Source organism: Microcaecilia unicolor, chromosome 8 (genome assembly GCF_901765095.1).
Source record: "Microcaecilia unicolor chromosome 8, aMicUni1.1, whole genome shotgun sequence".
Taxonomy (NCBI): Eukaryota; Metazoa; Chordata; class Amphibia; order Gymnophiona; family Siphonopidae; genus Microcaecilia; species Microcaecilia unicolor.
This window is the reverse complement of record NC_044038.1, coordinates 217,756,491-217,779,950: the sequence shown is the minus strand read 5'-3', so window position 1 is coordinate 217,779,950 and position 23,460 is coordinate 217,756,491. Positions and strand designations below refer to the sequence as shown.

Sequence of the window (23,460 nt, the reverse complement as noted above, 5' to 3'; positions counted from 1 at the left end):
AGTATTTTTCAACAGGACAGAGCTCCAGCGCATCGAGCTCACAAAACAGTTGAACTCTTAATAAATTAAACCCCAGAATTCATTGAGCCGATAGCTCTGTGGCATCAAAGACTTTGTGAATGTGTCAAGATTGAAGGAGAATGCTTTGTACACAAGTTATGAATTAGCTGAGAACCCCCCCCCCCCATTATATTAATGTATTTTCAAAGGTCATACTAACCCCCCTCCCCTTTTGTCGTGTGGTAATGCCAACACAGCCCATTCAAAGTGAATGGGCTGTGTCGGCATTACAGAACAACAGCCGCTAGCTCAGCTCTGTACAAGGAGGGAGGGCTAAATGTTTAAACAATTGCAAAGTATTTTGAAAGTATATAAGGGGTCCTATTATTTACAGACACCGTGTAAATGTAAGTACCATTTGCACACAAGGATGATAGAATAGTAGTACTTACACATGTGAATGTAACGTTCACGCATGTTAAGAGCAAGTTGCGTGCTAAGTGATATTCTACAAGCTTGGGGGGCCCTTTTACAAAGCTGCACTGCAAAGTAGCCTGCGCTATTTTTAGTGCATGGGTTTCCCGTGCACTGACACCACTTTTAGCGTCGCTGTAAAATGGCCGCAATTTCTTTTTTTTCCCATTAATGGACAGGTACTAATTTCCCAATTAGCGCCTGGCCATTAACGCATGAGCTCTTACCGCCACCTATTTTGTAGGCGGTAAAGGCTCATGCGCTAACCCCACACTAAATCAACAGTATGCAACGATTTGCCTGCGCAGGGTATGCCTACTCTCCTCACCCAAACATGTACCCCATGCTAAAAGTATTTTATATTTTTTAGCGTGGGATTGGCATGTTGACAATCCTTACCATGCAATGCCTACGAATGTCCCACAGTAGTGCCTTTTAGCGTGGGGTAAGCCCGTGTCAGTGCTTGCCGCTGCTTAGTGAAAGGGCCCCATAAGGTGCAACCTGCATGGTGCACAACTGCAAAGGGGGTGTGTCCCACATTTACACACATAATTTGACTTATGGAATACTGTAAGTTATGCACTAAAGTGCAACATTTTTTCATGCTCACAATTACACACCTGCCTTTTACATGGTGTAAGTGATAGTGCTTTAACGTTGGTGCATAAATGTCAACTTACACTTTATTCTGTAATGGAATCTGGGCACCGAGATGCCGTTACAGAATTCACATTCAGCTCTCTGCATTTTAGTTCCCAAATCTGGGTGACCTTTATAGAATTTTGTGTTAGAAGTACAGCAAATTGAATAAAGGATCAGCCAGATTTCCTTTAATCTCTGTTTAGGACTTCAGGCTGGCATTTTAATATGTGCTCAGAGGGGAAAAAAATAATCAAGGCTTAGTCTGCTGTATATCTGGATACATTTCCAGTGTCCTTCAGATGTGGTCTCTAGTTTAGCAAAGGAATACAGAAAGCAAGCTTACAATAATAATTCATGCCACTTAAAAAAAAGAAACCAAAAAACAAATGTGTGACTTCCTTTCTTCACTAGCTCACTACAATTATGTTGAAAGGAATATCAGTCCCACAGGTGCGTCACAAATGTACTGTCAGTTCAATAAAAAAAAAAGTGTTGCATGTCTTTTGACCTCAGTTTGATTGATCAATAGAAACTTCCATTTAGAAATGTATGTCTTCATAAATCCTACAAATTATTTGTGAAGTGCAATAACTTGAATTAGCTGTACAGATGCCAGAGACAACCAGTGAGCTGTATAAGGTTTTCATAAGGCTGTACTGGCAGGTCGTTATCACTTCACCCTCTTCTTCTGCTTATAACGAATCTTGATGTCGCTTCTAGGCTGCAACATTCCAAAGCCGTATCTGCTTGTGTCAAAACTTGGGATTTTCTCATCGGGGTCTTTTAATTCCAGATCAAAATTGGTTAACAAGATGAACACAAACCTAGATATGATTAGACAGCATTATCAGTACAAGTGAAGCCCCATTTTCACGATAGAACATAGAGATGGGAATTGAGATGTCCAAATTGGGACATATCAATTGCCAATAGTATTTTAGAAAAGGATCCACTGATGTACAGCCTTTTTTGAAATTACATGAAGGAATAGATACATATGTGCCAGCTACATGCAACAAGATCTTCCATTTTACAGATGTCAATGTCTCAAATACCGATAAGGCCAAAACAGCAACATACACACAGGGCCGGTCTTAGCAATTCCGGGGCCCTGTGCAGACCACCCACCCTTCTGTGCCCCCTCGCCTGCTACCCTGCCCACCCCTCCGTGCCCCCCCCCCCACACCCGCCACCATAAGCCATAATTTATCAGAATTTAAAAGGAGGTTTAGAGCTCTTGGAACCCCACCTCACCCCATACCTTGATATGTATCTATTATGTTTCAGTAGAGAGAGCGGCAGCGATTTTCATATTCCATCAGCTGCCAAGCCCAGACCCTCCTTGCTTCTGTGTCCTGCTCTTGTGGAAGCAGGAAGAGACATCAAAAGAGGGCGGGATGCAACAGCAAGGGAGGCTCTGGGCTCGGCAGCTGACAAGATATGAAAATCGCTGCTGCTGCCTGATGCACTCTACTGAAATGTGGATGCACATTAAGCTACAGAGCAGGGAGGTGTTCCCAGAGAGGACAGACATGCTAGAGATGCAGGGCCCCTAGGAGCACGGGGCCGTGTGCAATTGCCCCTGTCGCCCTTGCTTAGACCGACCCTGCATACACATCCAAGTGTCAGTATTTCAGAACAGGTAGGACTGCCAAAGAAAGAGAAAATCCCCATGACCTAGGTCAACAGAACCAAATTGGAGAATTGGAGCCATTTCTAGAACCAAAGAGACTTTATTACCAGAGTCTACAGCTGTTCACCTCCTAGAGGGGTCCTTTTACTGTCAGACTTGTGAGTTCTTGTACCAAGTAGAACACTGCTGAGCCCGGTACTCGGACCAGGTTCTGCTTGGCTGCTGGACAACCCTGGGTTTCACCTGCACTGACTTAAAGGATGGAGCTGGAAGTGGGGTGAGGAATGTATCAACCAGGCAGGCAGCAGGTCAAGAAAGTTATCCAGGTACAAGCGGAAGTCAGTAGGCAGGTGGCAGGCAAGAGAGTAATCCAGGTACAGGCAAGTCAGTAGGCAGGCGGCAGGCGAGAGAGTAATCCAGGCGGCAGGCTAGAGAGTAATCCAGGTACAGGCAAGTCAGTAGGCAGGCGGCAGGCAAGAGAGTAATCCAGGTACAGGCAAGTCAGTAGGCAGGCGGCAGGCAAGAGAGTAATCCAGGTACAGACAAGTCAGTAGGCAGGCGGCAGGCAAGAGAGTAATCCAGATACAGGCAAGTCATCAGTGAGGGACCAGAAGATAAGAAGCACACTACAGAGTTAGTAACGCTTACCAAAGTAGAAGCCGAAGCAATGTAGCAGAGGAAGAGCTTCCCAAAAATAGTGCTGGCGCTGACGTCAGCAGGAACCAGCTGGGGTGGAGAGCTGTGATCGGCCAATGGTAGTGAGGGAAAGGGAGCAGGAGACCGCCTGCGGAGGCCAATCCCCCCCGGAGCAAGGAGGCGGGGCCACGGCCCAGAGCACCCCACAAGATGGAGCGCCGGAGGAGAGATATTGGCATGCGTCGGACCCGCTACAGAGGTGTGGAGCGTGACATTTACTAAGCTGCGGTAAAAGGAAGCCTGCGCTAGTATCAGCGTATCTTTTTGACTTGCACTGAGGTCACCTTTTACTGCAGTAGGTAAAAGTCTTATCTTTTTCTGAGGTCAAGAATTTGCAGTGCGGTAAGTGAACCACTTGCTGTGTGGCCATTTCACTGCCCGATTACAAAATTGAAAATATTTTTGTAGCACTGGAAACGGCGCGCATTGGGGGTGAAAACTAGCCTGGTGGCAGTTCTAGGTTGGCAAAGGGCCCCAGTGTTTTATTATTTATCTATTTATTAACAGAGATATTTATAGTATTATAGGTATTTATTTATTTCTTCTATGTCTCTGTTTGTTTTTATCTTTTTAATTGTATGTATTTATTTATTTATTGTTTTGGACACATTTTGCCTTTATAGATTGTGTAGACTCTTGATGCAGGCATTGTCGGCCATGCATGGCCATGTCGGGTGGCTCTGTATGTGCTGCAGATGCTGGTAATAAAGGGGCCCTTTACTAAGCCGCGTAAGTGTCTATGCGCGCCAGTTTGAAGTGACTGCCCGGCTACCGCGTGGCTCTTGTGGTAATTTCATTTGAGGTGCGTGTCTGATACGCGCGTCCGAAAAAAAATTTTTCCTGGTGCGTGTCCGCTATGCGTGCCAAGTGGCATTTGATGTGCGTAGGTCATTACCGTCCTGGTTAACGCGTGAGATCTTACCACTAGTTCAATGGCCGGCGGTGAGGTCTCAGACTGAAAATGGATGCGCGCCATTTTTTATTTTGCCACACGTCCATTTTCGGCAAAACTTTTAAAAAGGCATTTTTTTGCAGGTGTGCTGAAAAATGGATCTGCACGTGCCCAAAACACACGCCTACACTACCGCAGGCCATTTTTCAGCGCACCTTAGTAAAAGGACCCCAAAATCTCTTTGGTTCTACAAGTGGCTCCAATCCTCTACTGATTTTCTGCTCCTGCTGGTATTTCAGAACATACATGTGTAAGTGCCCACACATTAATAAGTAGGGTTCGATATTCAAAGGGGTTTGACTAGGCAGCAGAGACTCCTACCCGGTTAAACCCCGCTGAGCTGGCAGACTGCTGATATTCAATTGCTCTTGACTAAGCAATGCCACTGAATATCTCCACTAACCAGCCATTCCGTAATGGGCTAGATTAGGTATGTCCAGGGGTGGGACGATGGGACGACTTCCCTATGAGGAAAAGCTAAAGCGCCTACTAGGGCTCTTCAGCTAGGAGAAAAGGCGGCTGAGGGGAGATATGATAGAGGTCTATAAAATAATGAGTGGAGTTGAACGGGTAGATGTGAAGCGTCTGTTCACGCTTTCCAAAAATACTAGAACTAGGGGGCATGCGATGAAGCTACAATGTAGTAAATTTAAAACGAATCGGAGAAACCTTTTCTTCACTCAACGTGTAATTAAACTCTGGAATTCGTTGCCAGAGAATGTAGTAAAGGCGGTTAGCTTAGCGGAGTTTAAAAAAGGGTTTGGACAGCTTCCTAAAGGAAAAATCCATAGACCGTTATTAAATGGGGAAAATCCACTATTTCTGGGATAAGCAGTATAAAGTGTTTTGTACTTTTTGGGGATCTTGCCAGGTATTTGTGATCTGGATTGGCCACTGTTGGAAACAGGATGCTGGGCTTGATGGACCCTTGGTCTTTCCCAGTATGGCAACACTTATGTACTTAGGGGGCTGTAACACAGCTGGTTAGGAGATATTCAGTCCGCTAACCAAATAATTAATTGCCTAAAGTTAGGATAGCAAAAAGGTTGTCCTAACTTTGGGGTCCTTTTACTAAGCCACGGTAAAAAGTGGCCTGTGGTAGTGTGGCTGCGTGTTTTTGGTGTGCACTGGATCATTTTTTTTCATCTTGGCTGGGAAAAAAGGCTTTTTTTTCAATGGGGGCAGTAAACGTCCGTGTGCTAGAATTAAAAGTAGCGCGCGGCTATTTAATGCCTGAGCCCTTACCGCCACCCACTGACTGCGCATGCCCTGGCATTGAATATCTGATGTTAGTTCAGCCCGTTGCTGGGCTGAATATTGGCCCCATATTCTATGAATCTACAAGGCCACATGAATATCTGGTTTTTGGGCTGGTTTAAATTTAAGTGGCCAAGCCGATATTCAGCGCAGGCTGGTTAAGTTTAAACTGGCCAAAGATATTCCAGCTATTTCGGTGGCCTAATCTGGCCACCAAACGTAGCCGGCGATGTGCTGAACATTGGTGGATAGCCAGTTATATTGCACGATATAACCGGCTATCCACTAACCGGCACTATTCAGCGGGAAATAGCTGGCTATCTCCCGCTGAATATTGCTAGATAGCTGATTAAGTGCCATTTAGGGGTCCTTTTACTAAGGTGAAAAATGGCCTGCGGTAGTGTAGGTGCATGTTTTGGATGATCGCAAATCCATTTTTCAGTGCACCTGTAAAAAAAATGCCTTTTTTAAAATGTTGCCGAAAACGGACGTGTGGCAAAAATAAAAACTAGCGCACGCCCATTTTGGGTCTGAGACCTTACCGCCAGCCATTGACTTAGCGGTAAGGTCCCTCGTGTTAACCGTGCGGTAATCACCTATGTGCGTCAAGTTGGAGTTACCGCCCGATTTTTGCCGCACACCAGAAAATAAAATATCTTTTCTGGCGTGAATAGTGGACGCGCGTAAAAAATGAAATTACCGCATGGGCCGGGCGGTAACTCCAAATTGATGCACGTTAGGCGCACGTAGGCACCTATGCGGCTTAGTAAAACGGGAAAGGGAAATGGGACTTGATACAATGCCTTTCTGAGGTTTTTGCAACTACATTCAAAGTGGTTTACATATATTCAGGTACTTATTTTGTACCAGGAGCAATGGAGGGTTAAGTGACTTGCCCAGAGTCACAAGGAGCTGCAGTAAGAATCAAACTCAGTTCCCCAGAATCAGAGTCCACTGCAGTAACCACTAGGCTACTCCTCCACTCATTCCACCAATAAGAGCCAACCTCATCAGTGATGTCACAATGGCTTGATTGCCCGATACTTGGCTCACTTCTGATATTGTGATGTCATAAGGGAAAGGGGGAAAGGGAAATGGGACTTGATATACCACCTTTCTGAGGTTTTTGCAACTACATTCAAAGTGGTTTACATATTCAGGTACTTATTTTGTACCAGGGGCAATGGAGGGTTAAGTGACTTGCCCAGAGTCACAAGGAGCTGCAGTGGGAATTGAACTCAGTTCCCCAGGATCATAGTCCACTGAACTCCAAATTGATGCACATTGGATGCACTAACCACTAGGCTACTCCTCCAGGGCCCCTTAACTAGCCAGGAGCCATTCCTGGCCTGTTAAATGGTTTTAAAAATCAGGCAGTACATGTCTGTATGCATTCAGTTAAGAACAGAGCAAACAACCATTCACATCAGCAGAATTGATTTGGGGAAAGAAGGGAAAAAGATGGAGGATGAAAAGGAGCAACTTCCCCTAATCCCTGCTGCCCAAAATGAACATTTTCAAAAAAATCTAGACATCCCCGGGAGCAGCTTTAAATCCTGATGTTCAGAACAATGAGCACAGACGTTTGTACACATACATAGTTTGACCCCGCCTTAATCCTACCCAAGCCACGCCCCCTTGCCACAACATTCATGATTTGCACATGTAAATCACAGCTTTCCAAAATCTAGGGTTTCCACGTTTATTTGGATGTGTACTTGTGTACTTGTGAATGCTGGTGTACACATGTGCAAATCAGGACTAGAACTTCTAAATTAACTTCCAAAATGTGAAATCTACTGCTTTCATAGCAATATTCAGGATTTTTAGCCCTAAATTGTAGATGTGCAGTTTTGCTGTTACACTAATATTTATATAGGAAAATAGGCTATTACTTCCTTTATAGAAAAGGTGCCAGATAGGTGCCCTCTAGCAAAGTCACACTGTCAAAGAGTTGTCCTGAATGAGCATACTTTTACCCAATTAGACACTAAGCAAAGCCCTGACATCTGTAGGTAAAATGGTAGCTGGAGAGGGCTTTGATTATCACTTGCCCATGGGGAAAGAGGGATGTGAATCCTGGTTTCCTGTGGAATACAGTAGCCACCAGGGCTACCGGGAGACTGAGCCACTGCCCCCCCCCCCCCCCCGCAGATTGACGCCGCTGCTGCCCCCTCCCCCCAGGATGGCCACTGCCACAACTGAGATAACTTAGGACTGGCGGGATCCCGAAACCCCGCCAGCGGAAGAATCCAGCACTACTCTTCACTCCATGCCTGCCCTGCCCCTGCTTTTTTTCTCTCATGGCACATGCTCGGTTTCAAAACCGAGCCTGCGCCTGAGGCGAAAAGCAACCGCTCGGCAAGGCGGTAGAAGCGAGGGAAGAGCAGTGCTGGAGGGGGGGGGGGCTGGTGCCGGAGTTTTCTCTCTCCTTCTCCTGTGAGGACGCAATCACTCAGGGCCCGTCAGGAGCAGGAGAGACCCCAGCACCGGGCCCCCCTTGTAGGCTGGGCCCAGGGAATTTTGCCCCTCCTCCCCCCCCCCCCCCCCCACTCTTGGCGGCCCTGGTAGCCACAAGGCCACTCCTTCTAGAACTATCCAAAATTCAAATAGAAGTGTAGGTTGCAGGTTCCATCCAGCCAGTGCACAATGTAGTTATTGTTGGCCTAGTGGTTAGGGTGGTGGACTTTGGTCCTGAGGAACTGAGTTCGATTCCCACTTCAGGCACAGGCAGCTCCTTGTGACTCTGGGCAAGTCACTTAACCCTCCATTGCCCCATGTAAGCCTCATTGAGCCTGCCATGAGTGGGAAAGCGCAGGGTACAAATGTAACAAAAATAAAATAGATACTATTGGAGATTCTACATGGAATGTTGCTACTGTTGGAGATTCTACATGGAATGTTGCTAGTGAAATAGCAACATTCCATGTAGAATCTCAAATAGTAGCAACAGTGGAGGAGTGGCCTAGTGGTTAGGGTGGTGGACTTTGGTCCTGGGAAACTGAGGAACTGAGTTCGATTCCCACTTCAGGCACAGGCAGCTCCTTGTGACTCTGGGCAAGTCACTTAACCCTCCATTGCCCCATGTAAGCTGCATTGAGCCTGCCATGAGTGGGAAAGCACAGGGTACAAATGTAACAAAAAATAAATATGCATTTCTATCGCTGCACTTACTGTTTGATGCTATTGATGGCATGAAGTTTTCCTACACACATATTGTTCCCTGCACCCCATGGCATGTTGTAATACTTTAGCTTTTTTCCTCCTTTGTAAAAATCCTCCTTCTTAGTATGATCTGCGTTCAGAAACCGGTCGTACTTGAATTTCTGGAAAAAAAATGTAATCAATATAAATAAAACATGGAAAAGAAAATAAGATGATACCTTTTGTATTGGACATAACTTAATACATTTCTTGATTAGCTTTTGAAAGTTGCCCTTCTTCGTCAGATCTGAAATAAGCAAATGTTGGTAGATGACAGTATATATAAGTGAAACATCAAACTATTTCAGCGACTGTCTAACAGGATGGGGGTGGGATGAGATAGGAAGATATGCATGGAGACAGAGCAGTACAAAAAAAAGATTTTTTTTTCTTTTCTCAGCGTTGTAGTAAAACATAACCAAGAAGGACATGCTGTACAGTGACACATTTTATAAACAGGAAGTGAGAGATGAAGTGTGATCATTTCCTCCAGTCAACGTTCAGCCAAGTACCTAAATATATGTAAACCGCTTTGAATGTAGTTGCAAAAACCTCAGAAAGGCAGTATATCAAGTCCCATTTCCCTTTCCCTATTTGAGATTCTATATGGAATGTTGCTACTATTGGAGATTCTAGATGGAATGTTGCTACTATTTGAGATTCTGTTGCTATTATTGGAGATTCTACATGGAATGTTGCTATTCCACTAGCAACATTCCATGTAGAAGCCTGCCCTTGCAGATCAGCAACGTGGCCGCGCAGGCTTCTGTTTCTGTGAGTCTGACGTCCTGCACATACGTGCAGGACGTCAGACTCACAGAAACAGAAGCCTGCGCGGCCACGTTGCTGATCTGCAAGGGCAGGCTTCTACATGGAATGTTGCTAGTGGAGAAGTAGCCTAGTGGTTAGTGCAGCAGATTCTGATTCTGGGGAACTGGGTTCAATTCCCACGGCAGCTCCTTGTGACTCTGGGCAAGTCACTTAACCCTCCATTGCCCCTGGTACAAAATAAGTACCTGAATATATGTAAACCGCTTTGAATGTAGTTGCAAAAACCTCAGAAAGGCAGTATATCAAGTCCCATTTCCCTTTCCCCCTTTCCCTTATGACATCACAATATCAGAAGTGAGCCAAGTATCGGGCAATCAAGCCATTGTGACATCACTGATGAGGTTGGCTCTTATTGGTGGAATGAGTGGAGGAGTAGCCTTGTGGTTAGTGCAGTGGACTTTGATCCTGGGGAACTGGGTTCAATTCCCACGGCAGCTCCTTGTGACTCTGGGCAAGTCACTTAACCCTCCATTGCCCCTGGTACAAAATAAGTACCTGAATATATGTAAACCGCTTTGAATGTAGTTGCAAAAACCTCAGAAAGGCGGTATATCAAGTCCCATTTCCCTTCCCCTTTCACATTACCTCCAATGAAGGTATGAACCCCCTTCCACCCCCAATGCAGCTTTGAACCCCCTTCCCACCACTATGCTTGATGCAGGCCTGAAACTCCTTCCAGCCCCCTGATGCAGCTCTGACCCACCTCCCCTCCCCGAATGTAGATCCACCCCCACCCCCCCACCACTGGACCTAAGATCCCACCCTTCTGCTCCCACTCTGAGCTGCAGATGACCCTCTCAGGCATACTTGTGATAGTCTAGTGGTCTTTGAGACAGGAGTGAACTCTACTCATGCCTGCCCCCTCTAGGTTCCTCCTTAAAAATGGCCACTGTGACCTCTAGCGGTTACCTCACAGTACTAGTGATAATTTCCTTTATAGAATATTAGCATACCTGGGTACGTACATGCGTATGTGCTTAGGTACAAACACTTTCACGAGTCATAGAGCTGGTGAATGTGTGTTCTCATTTGCCAGAGATACACACAATTTATAGCATCCTATAAGATGTAAGTGTGAGTCCCGCCCACGCTCCACCCATGTGAACGCCTACCTGCAAAATACGAGAGGAGTTCCATCCCTTTAATCATTTTGGTCGCCCTTCTTCGAACCTTTTCTAATTCTGCAATATCTTTTTTTGAGATGCGGTGACTAGAATTGCACACAATACTCAAGGTAAGGTTGCACCATGGAGCATGGAGCGTGGGTGTGGCTTGGATCTCTTTCAGGGAGAGAAAACTAACAACTTACAGCAGCAGCTTCAGAGAGCATTTTCCATCTCACAAATTAGGCTGCAGAGAATACCTTCTCCTGCTTTAGACTTAGCCTGGCCTCAGAATGACATCCTATAGTATATCTCCTATCAAACTGAGCTCTCTTTTTCATCAAGCACTGCCATTTCCTCCCCTCACCCTCCCCACAGGCAGTTTGAACTTCGTGGGTGTGGCTTGGATCTCTTTCAGGGAGAGAAAACTAACAATTTATAGCAGCAGCTTCAGAGAGCATTTTCCATCTCACAGATAGGCTGCAGAGAATACCTTCTCCTGCTTTAGACTTAGTCCCACCCACCCTACCCCTCTACCCACCCACCCCTAGAGTAACATGTCTTATATAACCTCCCTATCAACCCACTCATTACTTTACCTCACCCATTTCTATTCTTCTATCACCTTCTCCCACTACCCCAACCAGAGTTACACCTAATCACACTGATCACCCTTCAACATCTTCAGTCCTTCTGTGACTGTTCTCTTGTGCTTGACTGCTTAAATATTTTAAATTTAAATGCTTTACTTTTTGTCTATTAGATTGTAAGCTCTTTGAGCAGGGACTGTCTTTCTTCTGTGTTTGTACAGCGCTGCGTACACTTTGTAGCGCTCTAGAAATGTTAAACAGTAGTAGTAGTGGTAAGGTTGCACCATGGAGCGATACGGAGGCATTATAATATTCTTTGTTCTGTTTCTTATTCCTCATAATAATTCCTAACATTCTGTTTGCTTTTTTGGCTATTGTTACAGCACACTGAAAAGAAGATTTCAATGTACTGTCCCACAAGGACACCTAGATCTTTTTCCTGGGTGGTGACGCCTAATGTGGAACCCAGCATCACGTAGCTATAATTTGGGTTACTCTTTCCCCCAACGTGCATCACTTTGCACTTGTCCACATTAAATGTAATCTGCCATTTGGATGCCCGGTCTTCCAGTCTCATAAGGTCCCTCCTGCAGTTTCTCACAGTCCCCATGCAGTTTAACAACTTTGAATAGTTTTTGTTATTCTGCAAATTTGATCGCTCATTCCCATTTCCAGATCATTTATAAATACGTTAAAAAGCAACAGTCCAAGACTACATTTAGTCTTTTCTCTGAATAATTACATAGTATTACGAACATTAAGTGTTAGCAAATCTAGATCAGAATGTTGAAACAGGAATTTTACATTCTCCTGTATCAACGCCAACACCTGATGGTAATATTTTGCATCATATACAGTATTTGTCTTTTATTAAAATCCACATCCTATATAATAATTCTCTCCTCCAACGTTCTGTGCCTGGGACCGTAGCTCCCTAGGCTGGAGGTGGTCTGCTAGGCAGACACGCACTGACGTCATGACAGCTGATTCCAAGGCAAGGGGAGGATTAGGGAAACCCCTGCCTCAGAATCCTTCCTTCCTCATCTTCTCTGGAAGTTCCTTTGCGTGCGTCTGACTGCATGCGTCTGACGTCAGACGCACGCAGAGGAACTTCCAGAGAAGATGAGGAAGGAACGCAAAGGGCACAACAACACTTCGGCTGACGGGGGTTTGGGTCCCCCGTCAGCACAGGTAGTACACAACGGCGGCGGGGGAGGTTTTTGGCGGTCCGGGGGGGGGGGGGCGACAGGTTCGCCGAAGGGGGGGGGGGGGCGAGGGGGCCGTAGCACGGGGGGGGGGGGGGGGGAGGAATTGCCTGCCTAGGGCCCGTTTCCTTGCCTTCAGAAACGGGCCTTTTTTACTAGTGCTTAAATAAATTTTTGCTTATCTATTTTAACTAATTTTAAAAAGTTGATATGTTGCCTTCCTGATAAACATTCAAGGCAGTTTACAATATACATACATCAACAAAATCACTTATAACATATAATTCACTTTATTGAAAGAGCATATAAAACATACAGATTCCCGATGATAAGGTGATAGCATGATAAAAACTGGAATATTTTTTCGCACGGCATACAAATAGAACTAAGCTGTTGTCACCAAATTTCAAATTTAGAGAGAGGAAAAATTACCTCAGGGTCCTCGTAGACTTCTGAATCCATCTGGGGACTTAAATAAGGAAATAGAAGGATTCTATCTCCCTTCCTTAGGCTGTATTCCCTGCCATCATCCGCCAGTTTCAGGGGCATATCCTCAAGGACTTCTCTGGTGATGAAGGGGGCTCCTGTCAGTCGTAAAGTCTCACTCAATACACTGTCTGCACAAAGCAAAACCACAAGGAAATTACAGTACCTGGCAAGGAGTAAATGGAAAAAGTCCAGTGCGCTCACACGCACAACAGGCCTCAATATTGAAAAACATCAAATTGTACACCTAAGTTGCCAAATTCTGCATTTTAAATGGTTGGCATAAGATGATGGATATGAAATGGGTCCTCAGTTATATGCATCATTCAAATACTCACTTGCGGTCTGATGCATTAGGAAATCCTGACCTTCAGGGAAGAGGGACCACACTTTTTCAATTAGGCCATTTGCAGACCTTCAACATCAGTTCAATAAGGATTAAGGGAAAAGGCACTCAGTAAATGAACAACTACAGTATCTGGATTTCCATTTTAGATTTTCCTTCAGCACGCTCACTGTGCACTTGAAGTAGTGCCAGCGCCACTGAGTATTCGTTTAGGGGATGTGGGAAGTTAACAAATTGGGTGATTGCTATGCAGCTGTTAAAGAAAAGCCGCAGCTGTTTAGTAAAGATCTGGATGGTGGTACAAAGTGAGCTTGTTCTAATATACTCATGAACTAGGCACAGCAGAAACCTAAAACAGAAATGTGTTCAGTATATAGGGTTTTCATCTTATTACATCCTGAGACAAGAGTGAGCTTCATGGCCTCCAAAATAGATCAATTACAAAAACAACTGAACAAACACCTAGTACTTCAACTCTTAAAACGGAACAGCACCATCTAGTGGTCTTACAATAGACAGCAGTCTTTAATACAGTAGGCTTTAACTTATCGCTCTCATACATCTCAATAATGGGAAGGACTTCTGAGTCCCAGAAGCCCCCCTTTGGACCTACTTACTGGCCCTGGTAGTCTAGTGGTCCCTGGGGCAGAAGCGAATCCCACTCACTCCTGTTCCTTGTGGTGAACGAAAATGGCCACTGCGGCCTCTAGCAGTGGTCTCACTAATGGTTGTGGCAGTCGTTTTTGCTAAGGCACCACGAGGGGCAGGAGCAAATGGGGTTTGTACATGCCCCAAGGACCACTAGACCACAAAGGCCAGTAAATAGGCCCAAAGGGGCTTTCTGGGGCTCAGGAGGAGGGGGGTTGAAGATGCTTCAGGGGGCAGGGTTGCTTTGGGTTCCAGCCGATATTCAGCCAGGACCCGCATATGTTGGCCACTAGCAGTCCAGTCAGGCCCAGGCATTCAATGCCAGTGCCCGTTTATGGCCCAGCATTGAATATCTGGGACCAATTTAGCTGGGAGCCATCAACATTTTTTAAAAATGCTGCCTACCGCTGGCTGAATATGACTGAAGTGTCTTAACCAGCTAGCTCCTGAAGTTAGCCAGTTAAGCCCTTTTAAAATTGTCTCCATTTTGAAAGTTCCAGGTATCCATATGCTTCTATCACACTTAAATTAAAGCTAGTGGAGTTTTTTTTTTAAAGAGAATCCACGAACGTGGAGAACTCAATAGATCCCACGGGATAGAGAATAAATACAAACAAGAGTGGGAATGTAAACCAGGCTTATCCAAAGAACAGGAACCAGACAAAAATTAGAGTTAAAACCCAACAAACTATATTTATTTAAATATACTTTAAAAAGACTAATAAATATTTTTTGTAATAATGACTCGACACAACGTTGTGTTTCGGCCTGGTGGCCTACATCAGGAGTCTTGTGAACGTAGTAAGAACAACACTCATGAAATGATGTTCTAAAATATCTATGGAAAACAGTGAAAGGTAATGAATACTCTCAAACTTCAATGGATAAACAAATCTTGAAATAAAAAAAATCTTGAAATAAAAACGTAAGATGGGTCTTGAAAAAGACCATTGTAAGCAAACCGTCTATTGCTCGTGTTTACCTGTGCGCACAGGTAAACACGAGCAATAGACGGTTTCAAGATTTGTTTATCCATTGAAGTTTGAGAGTATTCATTACGTTTCACCGTTTTCCATAGATATTTTATAACATCATTTCATGAGTGTTGTTCTTACTACGTTGTGTCGCGTCATTATTACAAAAAATATTTATTAGTCTTTTTAAAGTATATTTAAATAAATATAGTTTGTTGGTTTTTAACTCTATTTTGTCTGGTTCCTGTTCTGTGGATAAGCCTGGTTTACATTCCCACTCTTGATTGTATTTTTGTTTTAGACATTTACTGTATATACAGCACTTTCCTTGGAATAATGGAGAAAATAAATCTATCCAGAAACAAAACATACTATACCCTTCCAGAACCAAGATGGCCGCTGTGGTGTGAGATGTGTGAGGACAAGCTCTGTCACTTTCGTACCTTTCCTTAGGAAATTATGCCTAAGTATCGTGGGAAGCCATCGGCTCAACCCGCTTGTTGGGTAGTTTTCCTTCAGTTGCGGCAGCCTGAAATCACAGTGTATGTTAGAGCTGCTTTGCTTGTACCGGCTGCTTGGGCAGAAGAGAACAGCCTGAGTCATAGGAGCGAAGTCTCACTCTGCCCTGCGGGACCTGTTACTCCCCCACCTTCCAGGAAGGACTCGCAGCTAGGTACTGGAGGGCTACAACTGTCATCAGCATCCTCTCCAGGAGTGGGCCGGGTTGTGAGGACTCTCCTGGTATAATGCCATCACAGGGGCTGTCTAGAGCCCCAACCATGGGGAAGAAACTGGATTGTCAGGCTGCAGCTCCAGTGGAGATCTGGCCAGCAATCACGCTGGACTCGATTTGGCAGGCTCTGTAGGTCCTCTATATTGTTTCTTCAAAGATTCTTCCAGCTGTCTCACAGAGTATGAGTTAAGATTCAGGTTTTTTTTTGAGAAGACTGCAGTTTTAGACATAAAGGTGGTAAACTTCAGGTTCAACAGATTAAAACTACTGAAGTTACTCTGTTGCGGGACAAGACGGTTCTTTACCATTTCATTGAAAACTTTGAGAATTATATTAAGGTATTGAATTATGACGAGGCAGCTTTACCACCTTTGAATAAGTAGCTCTCTGGAAAAACCTGATCAAGGAGATCTTCCCTCAGACAGTTTGAACCTTACTAACATTCTGGAGACTTCTAACGAAGAGATACTCTCTCGGGCAACTCTTTTGGGGTCCTTTTTCTTTTTACAGGATAAAGGAAGCTACTTTACATCTCTATTTGCAGTTGAAGGACTGCAACTTTATATAGAGGGTAAAATTCTTATTTTTCCTGATGTATCTAAATGGACTCAATTGAGGTGTAAAACACTTTTGACTTTTCGCCAAGAAGTGTCTGAGTTAGGTGCAACGTTTCAACTAAGGTTTCCTTGTAAATGTATTATTTCCTTGAATAATACTAAATACGTCTTTTTTGACCCCTCACAGTTGCAGTTTCTTCTCGAGAGGAAACGAGCTGTGTAATTTAGATTTCAGGGTGTTAAACATCATTGCCTTCAGGTTAGGAGTAACGAGAAAAGTACTATTACACACAGTTCTCAAGTACATACAGTGGGGGAAATAAGTATTTGATCCCTTGCTGATTTTGTAAGTTTGCCCACTGACAAAGACATGAGCAGCCCATAATTGAAGGGTAGGTTATTGGTAACAGTGAGAGATAGCACATCACAAATTAAATCCGGAAAATCACATTGTGGAAAGTATATGAATTTATTTGCATTCTGCAGAGGGAAATAAGTATTTGATCCCCCACCAACCAGTAAGAGATCTGGCCCCTACAGACCAGGTAGATGCTCCAAATCAACTCGTTACCTGCATGACAGACAGCTGTCGGCAATGGTCACCTGTATGAAAGACACCTGTCCACAGACTCAGTGAATCAGTCAGACTCTAACCTCTACAAAATGGCCAAGAGCAAGGAGCTGTCTAAGGATGTCAGGGACAAGATCATACACCTGCACAAGGCTGGTATGGGCTACAAAACCATCAGTAAGACGCTGGGCGAGAAGGAGACAACTGTTGGTGCCATAGTAAGAAAATGGAAGAAGTACAAAATGACTGTCAATCGACAAAGATCTGGGGCTCCACGCAAAATCTCACCTCGTGGGGTATCCTTGATCATGAGGAAGGTTAGAAATCAGCCTACAACTACAAGGGGGGAACTTGTCAATGATCTCAAGGCAGCTGGGACCACTGTCACCACGAAAACCATTGGTAACACATTACGACATAACGGATTGCAATCCTGCAGTGCCCGCAAGGTCCCCCTGCTCCGGAAGGCACATGTGACGGCCCGTCTGAAGTTTGCCAGTGAACACCTGGATGATGCCGAGAGTGATTGGGAGAAGGTGCTGTGGTCAGATGAGACAAAAATTGAGCTCTTTGGCATGAACTCAACTCGCCGTGTTTGGAGGAAGAGAAATGCTGCCTATGACCCAAAGAACACCGTCCCCACTGTCAAGCATGGAGGTGGAAATGTTATGTTTTGGGGGTGTTTCTCTGCTAAGGGCACAGGACTACTTCACCGCATCAATGGGAGAATGGATGGGGCCATGTACCGTACAATTCTGAGTGACAACCTCCTTCCCTCCGCCAGGGCCTTAAAAATGGGTCGTGGCTGGGTCTTCCAGCACGACAATGACCCAAAACATACAGCCAAGGCAACAAAGGAGTGGCTCAGGAAGAAGCACATTAGGGTCATGGAGTGGCCTAGCCAGTCACCAGACCTTAATCCCATTGAAAACTTATGGAGGGAGCTGAAGCTGCGAGTTGCCAAGCGACAGCCCAGAACTCTTAATGATTTAGAGATGATCTGCAAAGAGGAGTGGACCAAAATTCCTCCTGACATGTGTGCAAACCTCATCATCAACTACAGAAGACGTCTGACCGCTGTGCTTGCCAACAAGGGTTTTGCCACCAAGTATTAGGTCTTGTTTGCCAGAGGGATTAAATACTTATTTCCCTCTGCAGAATGCAAATAAATTCATATACTTTCCACAATGTGATTTTCCGGATTTAATTTGTGATGTGCTATCTCTCACTGTTACCAATAACCTACCCTTCAATTATGGGCTGCTCATGTCTTTGTCAGTGGGCAAACTTACAAAATCAGCAAGGGATCAAATACTTATTTCCCCCACTGTATTTTGTGACTATATCTAATCTTCTCTTAGATTTCTCCACTTGGTTCTCCTTGTGTTGGACTCCTGTTAATTATTGAAGGTAATTTTTCTTTTTTTTTTTTTTTTAATTTTCATGAAGTCAATTAATAAGTAATACACAAAGTCGAATACATAGCACATCATGCACAACATAGTACAGTTCAATGATACAGAACCAATCTCTGGTAATGTGGCTTACAAATAATACAGCAAGTGATGAAACTCTCACTGCACACCCAACAAACCAAACACATCTTACTATACGAGTGTGCCCAGTAAACTATTCAGAATGTCCAGTCCAATACTTCAATATTTGTAGATTTTTATATTAATTCCCATCCCCCTCCCCCCCTTCCCCACTAAACCCCCACCCACCCCTACCCCACCCCTCTATCAAGCATCACCATAACCCGTAACAGCAATCAAATTATACATGAAGAAGATCAAGTGCCATCTGTTCAGGTGGTTGCGCCTCTCAGCTAGTAATCTTTCCATCTCGCAGATAAGCCTCAGTTTTTGAATTCACCAAGTTATCGGCGGAGTTATAGGCTGCTTCCAATGGGCAGCAATTACAACTCTAGCAGCGCATATAACCTGCCTCAGAAAACTTTGCTGGGTCTGAGGGCGACTTGCAACACCCACCAGTAATTTTTCTTTTTTTTTATTCTACATTTGTACAAATGTTTCTTTGTTCTTCTGGCTTCCTAGGCAAAGATGGTCTTTGTATGAATCATTTAAAATTAGTAAATATAAAAGAAAAGAAAGAAGTAGACATACTAACCAAAAACATGAGCGCTGTCTAGAACTTCCTGTTTAATGGCTTCCGTTTCCGGCAGCATCTGCCCTTTGCTTCTAAAAACCCTCTCTAATTCTGCGTGGACTGCTGCCATAGCATCAGGGTGTTTCAGAAGGAACAAGAGAAGCCAAAACGCTGCTGGACCTGCATTGCCCTATGAAAGCAAACAAAACAAAACAAAACAAAAACCACTAGTTACTGAATGAAGGGCTTGTATTGCTACACTGAGTCCATGAAGCTATCCATCAAATCAGATGACACAGAACTCTGGTCGGTGGTAATTTAAACTTTTTTTTTTTTTTTTACTGTAAAAAGATATTTAACCCCGGCAGCCAACGGTTAAGTAAATTGTGGGCCACCACCACATAAGCACGCAGTTGTGGAATGCATTACCTACAACCTTGAAATCCATTGACGAAATAACCAACTTTCGCAAAGCTCTGAAGACACACCTCTTCAACAAGGCCTAGAAAGAGAACCCATAACTTCACAAAATTACTTCACCAACCCACCCAGTTATTAAAAGGCCACCTTTTATATTATCTTGTTTATCACCTTTCACTCTCTTTTCCCTTACTTTTCTCTGAACATTACTAATTGTAAGTGTACAGATACTATTTGTAACTGACACCCTGGAACGAACATGTCTTACGTAACTCTGTAAGCCACATTGAGCCTGCAAATAGGTGGGATAATGTGGGATACAAATGCAATAAATAAAATTAAAAAAAAAAAAAAAACACTATTACCTGGAAACTGGCAGGTGCTGAATATATGGTTTACTATCCAGTTAGTGGTGATATTCAGACTGCTAACCAGATAGTCAACTGAATAAAGAGACCCTTTCACTAAAGTGCACTAAAATTGATAACACTTTTTTTGAAAGTATCTTTATTGCACCAAAGGCATAAAATATAATATCACAGTAAGACAAGCAACAGCTACACTGTGAAAAACAATTCCAGCAGCAAAAATATCAAGTTCCGAAGTAAGACAGCAGGATTTTACCATCCGATAACTACAAATCTTACATCGCAGTTTTTGAGGGCTTTCCCACTTTTATATCTTGCAGGTCGTATGCTACACACATTACCTGACTAATGTTTATTTATTTATTTGTTACATTTTTATTCCACATTTTCCCATCTATTTGTAGGCTCAATGTGGCTTACATAGTATCGGAGAGGCGTTTGCAGACTCCGGAGTGAACAAATACAAAGTGATGTTGTGGTAAGATAAAGTTCATGTGGCACAGCCACATTAGGGCATCGTATAACGGAACAGTTGTGTTATGTCCATTACGTGCTTTAGTTTTGTTGTGTTGCAGAGATCAGGCATTTATGTTGGATCGGTAGGGTATGCCTTTTTAAACAGGTTAGTTTTTAGTGTTTTCCAGAAGTTTAGGTTGTCGTACGTCGTTTTCAAGGTAATGCGTTCCACAGTTGTGTGCTTACGTAGGAAAAACTGAATGCGTAGGTTGATTTGTATTTGAGTCCTTTGCAGCTTGGGTAGTGCAGATTTAGGTACGTTCATGTTGATTCGGATGTGTTTCTAGTTGGTAAGTCGATCAAGTCTGTCATGTATCCCGGGGCTTCACCGTAGATGATTTTGTGAACCAGAGTTAAGATTTTGAAAGCAATGCGTTCTTTGATTGGGAGCCAGTGTAGTTTTTCGCAGAGGGGTTTTGCGCTTTCAAATCGCGTTATTCCGAAGATAAGCCTAGCTGCCGTGTTTTGAGCGGTCTGAAGTTTCTTTAAGGTTAATGTTAATGTGGAATTACTGCTATTTAGGAGGCATTAAGTGCTCCTGTATAAACCCTTCATTAGCCAGTTAATGCACGATAATTATAAAGCACTAGCTGGCTATCACTTCCACATCCACTTTACATCCATGCCACACCCCCAGATAGAAAAATTCTGAAAAATTCAAAACCTTGCGTGCAGTTTAGCACATGTAAACCAGGAAACGATTTAACACGTTTGTGCAGAATCCTGCTTTCATGCGTTAACCATGTACTAAGGGCCAGATTTAGTAAACGGCATCTAAATGACTTACATAGTAACATAGTAGATGACGGCAGAAAAAGACCTGCACGGTCCATCCAGTCTGCCCAACAAGATAACTCATATTTGCTGCTTTTTGTGTATACCCTACTTTGATTTGTACCTGTGCTCCTCAGGGCACAGACCGTATAAGTCTGCCCAGCACTATCCCCGCCTCCCAACCACCAGCCCCTCCTCCCCACCACCGGCTCTGGCACAGACCGTATAAGTCTGCCCAGCACTATCCTCACCTCCCAACAACCAGCCCTGCCTCCCAACCACCGGCTCTGGCACAGACCGTATAAGTCTGTCCAACACTATCCCTGCCTCCCAACCACCAGTCCCACTTCCCACCACCGGCTCTGGCACAGACCGTATAAGTCTGCCCAGCACTATCCCCCACCTCCCAACCACCAGCCCCACCTCCCGATCTTGACTAAGCTCCTGAGGATCCATCGGGAGGCGGGGCTGGTGGTTGGGAGGCGGGGATAGTGCTGGGCAGACTTATACGGTCTGTGCCAGAGCCGGTGGTGGGAAGCGGGGCTGGTGGTTGGGAGGCGGGGATAGTGCTGGGCAGACTTGTACAGTTATAATTGGAACTGTAATTCACCATCATTTACTTAATAGGATTACTCTCTTCCTATACCGTATTGTTTAATTTTATATGCAATTCTTGTTCAATATGTGATACCATTTGTATATTTTCCCTTTTTTACCCGACTGCTTATTTAGCATTCATGTTCTATATATATTACCAAATGTATATGTATTCTGAAATGACATAAGTCATGACGGAAAAATTGTAAGCCACATTGAGCCTGCAAATAGGTGGGAAAATGTGGGATACAAATGCAACAAATAAATAAATAAATAAAATGAAGGCATGTTGGAATAACGCACGTAGCACTATTGTATAAATGGGTGTCTACATTAAGACACAGTTTATAGAATAGCACATAGACCGGGAGAACATACGTACATTTAGGCGCAGCCATTTATGCCGCTGAAAACCTAGGTAAATACCCACTCCTAAATGTACACGGTTCCCCCCAAATTCTATAACAATGCACGTAAATTTGAGTAACGCCCTGACATGATTACACTCCTTCCATAAGCCGCACCCTCTTTTCAGATGTGCACATTAGAATTTCCACACATCTCTTTTTAGAATACACCTAAAAATAAGCGTGCGTAAATTCCAATTATTGTCAATTAGTGATGATAATTAGTCGTTATCGTCAATTATAATCACGAATAGACTTCCTGAGCCGGTACGTCAAGCTCCATCTCTGGCCGTCTTCAAATCTAAGCTAAAAGCCCACCTTTTTGATACTGCTTTTAACTCCTAACCCTTACTCACTTATTCAGTACCCTTAATTTTATCATCCTCACTTTAATATTCCCTTATCTCTTGTTTGTCCTGTTTGTCTGTCCTAATTAGATTGTAAGTTCTGTCGAGCAGGGTCTGTCTCTTCATGTTCAAGTGTACAGCACTGCGTACGTCTAATAGCGCTATAGAAATGATAAGTAGTAGTAGTAGTCTTTGGGATTCCAGAATCTTGCTACTCGTTGGGATTCCGGAATCTTGCTACTCTTTGGGATTCCGGAATCTTGCTACTCTTTGTCCTTATCCCTCATTTGTCCTGTTTGTCTGTCTTGATTAGATTGTAAGCTCTGTCGAGCAGGGACTGTCTCTTCATGTTCAAGTGTACAGCGGTGCGTACGTCTAGTAGCACTATAGAAATGATAAGTAGTAGTAGTAGTGGTTCGTTATTCAATTGAGTAGGGTGTGTAGACTGGCTGCACACACAATTTAACGTGCACAATGTGCCGCACCTTATATAAAATCTGGCCCTAAGTGCCTAATGCACTTTAGTAAAAGGGCTCCATTGTCAAGGCAGCTTTTTCCCTTTCTGTTACCTGGTTAGCAGTCTGGTCATTTATGTACATTCTTGAAGGGCAATTCTATAACTGGATATCAGCATTTATGTGCTACTTGTGAGCATAAATGCACAGGATACCAGCATTTTCATGGGTTAACCCGCCCAGATTCTAATATATGTTGCGGCGAGCTGCGCATGTTAAATTGGCTGAGCCCCTAATTTACACGCACCTTGAGTAACGAGCCAGTGATGATAATTGGCCAATAACAACCAATTATCAGCACTAATTGGCATTAATTGGAATTTATGCGTGCATCTTTTAGGTGTATTCTAACGTTTGTAGCTGAAAAGGTGGCGCAGCCATAGGAGGCATGTGGGTGTGTCAAATTTACACGGTCATAGAATTCAGGGGAATGCACCTACATTTAGGAGCAGGTATTTACAACAGGTTATCTGTGGCGTAAACGGCCGCACCTAAATGCAGGCCC

General features: G+C 44.0%; 1 protein-coding gene across 1 annotated transcript in view; it reads right to left on the bottom strand.

Moving 5' to 3' along the window:
- Positions 1-225: 225 nt before the first annotated feature.
- The window catches only part of PTGIS (prostaglandin I2 synthase), a 72,078-nt gene continuing 48,843 nt past the window's right edge, over positions 226-23,460 (bottom strand). Inside the window, exons 7-10 of the mRNA XM_030211468.1 lie at positions 19,033-19,201; positions 13,020-13,204; positions 8,829-8,980; positions 226-1,940 (exon numbers count right to left, since the gene is read on the bottom strand). Of these exons, the coding sequence (XP_030067328.1) occupies positions 1,787-1,940; positions 8,829-8,980; positions 13,020-13,204; positions 19,033-19,201 (660 nt within the window). The 3' untranslated portion in view covers positions 226-1,786. The remainder of the gene's footprint in view (positions 1,941-8,828; positions 8,981-13,019; positions 13,205-19,032; positions 19,202-23,460) is intronic.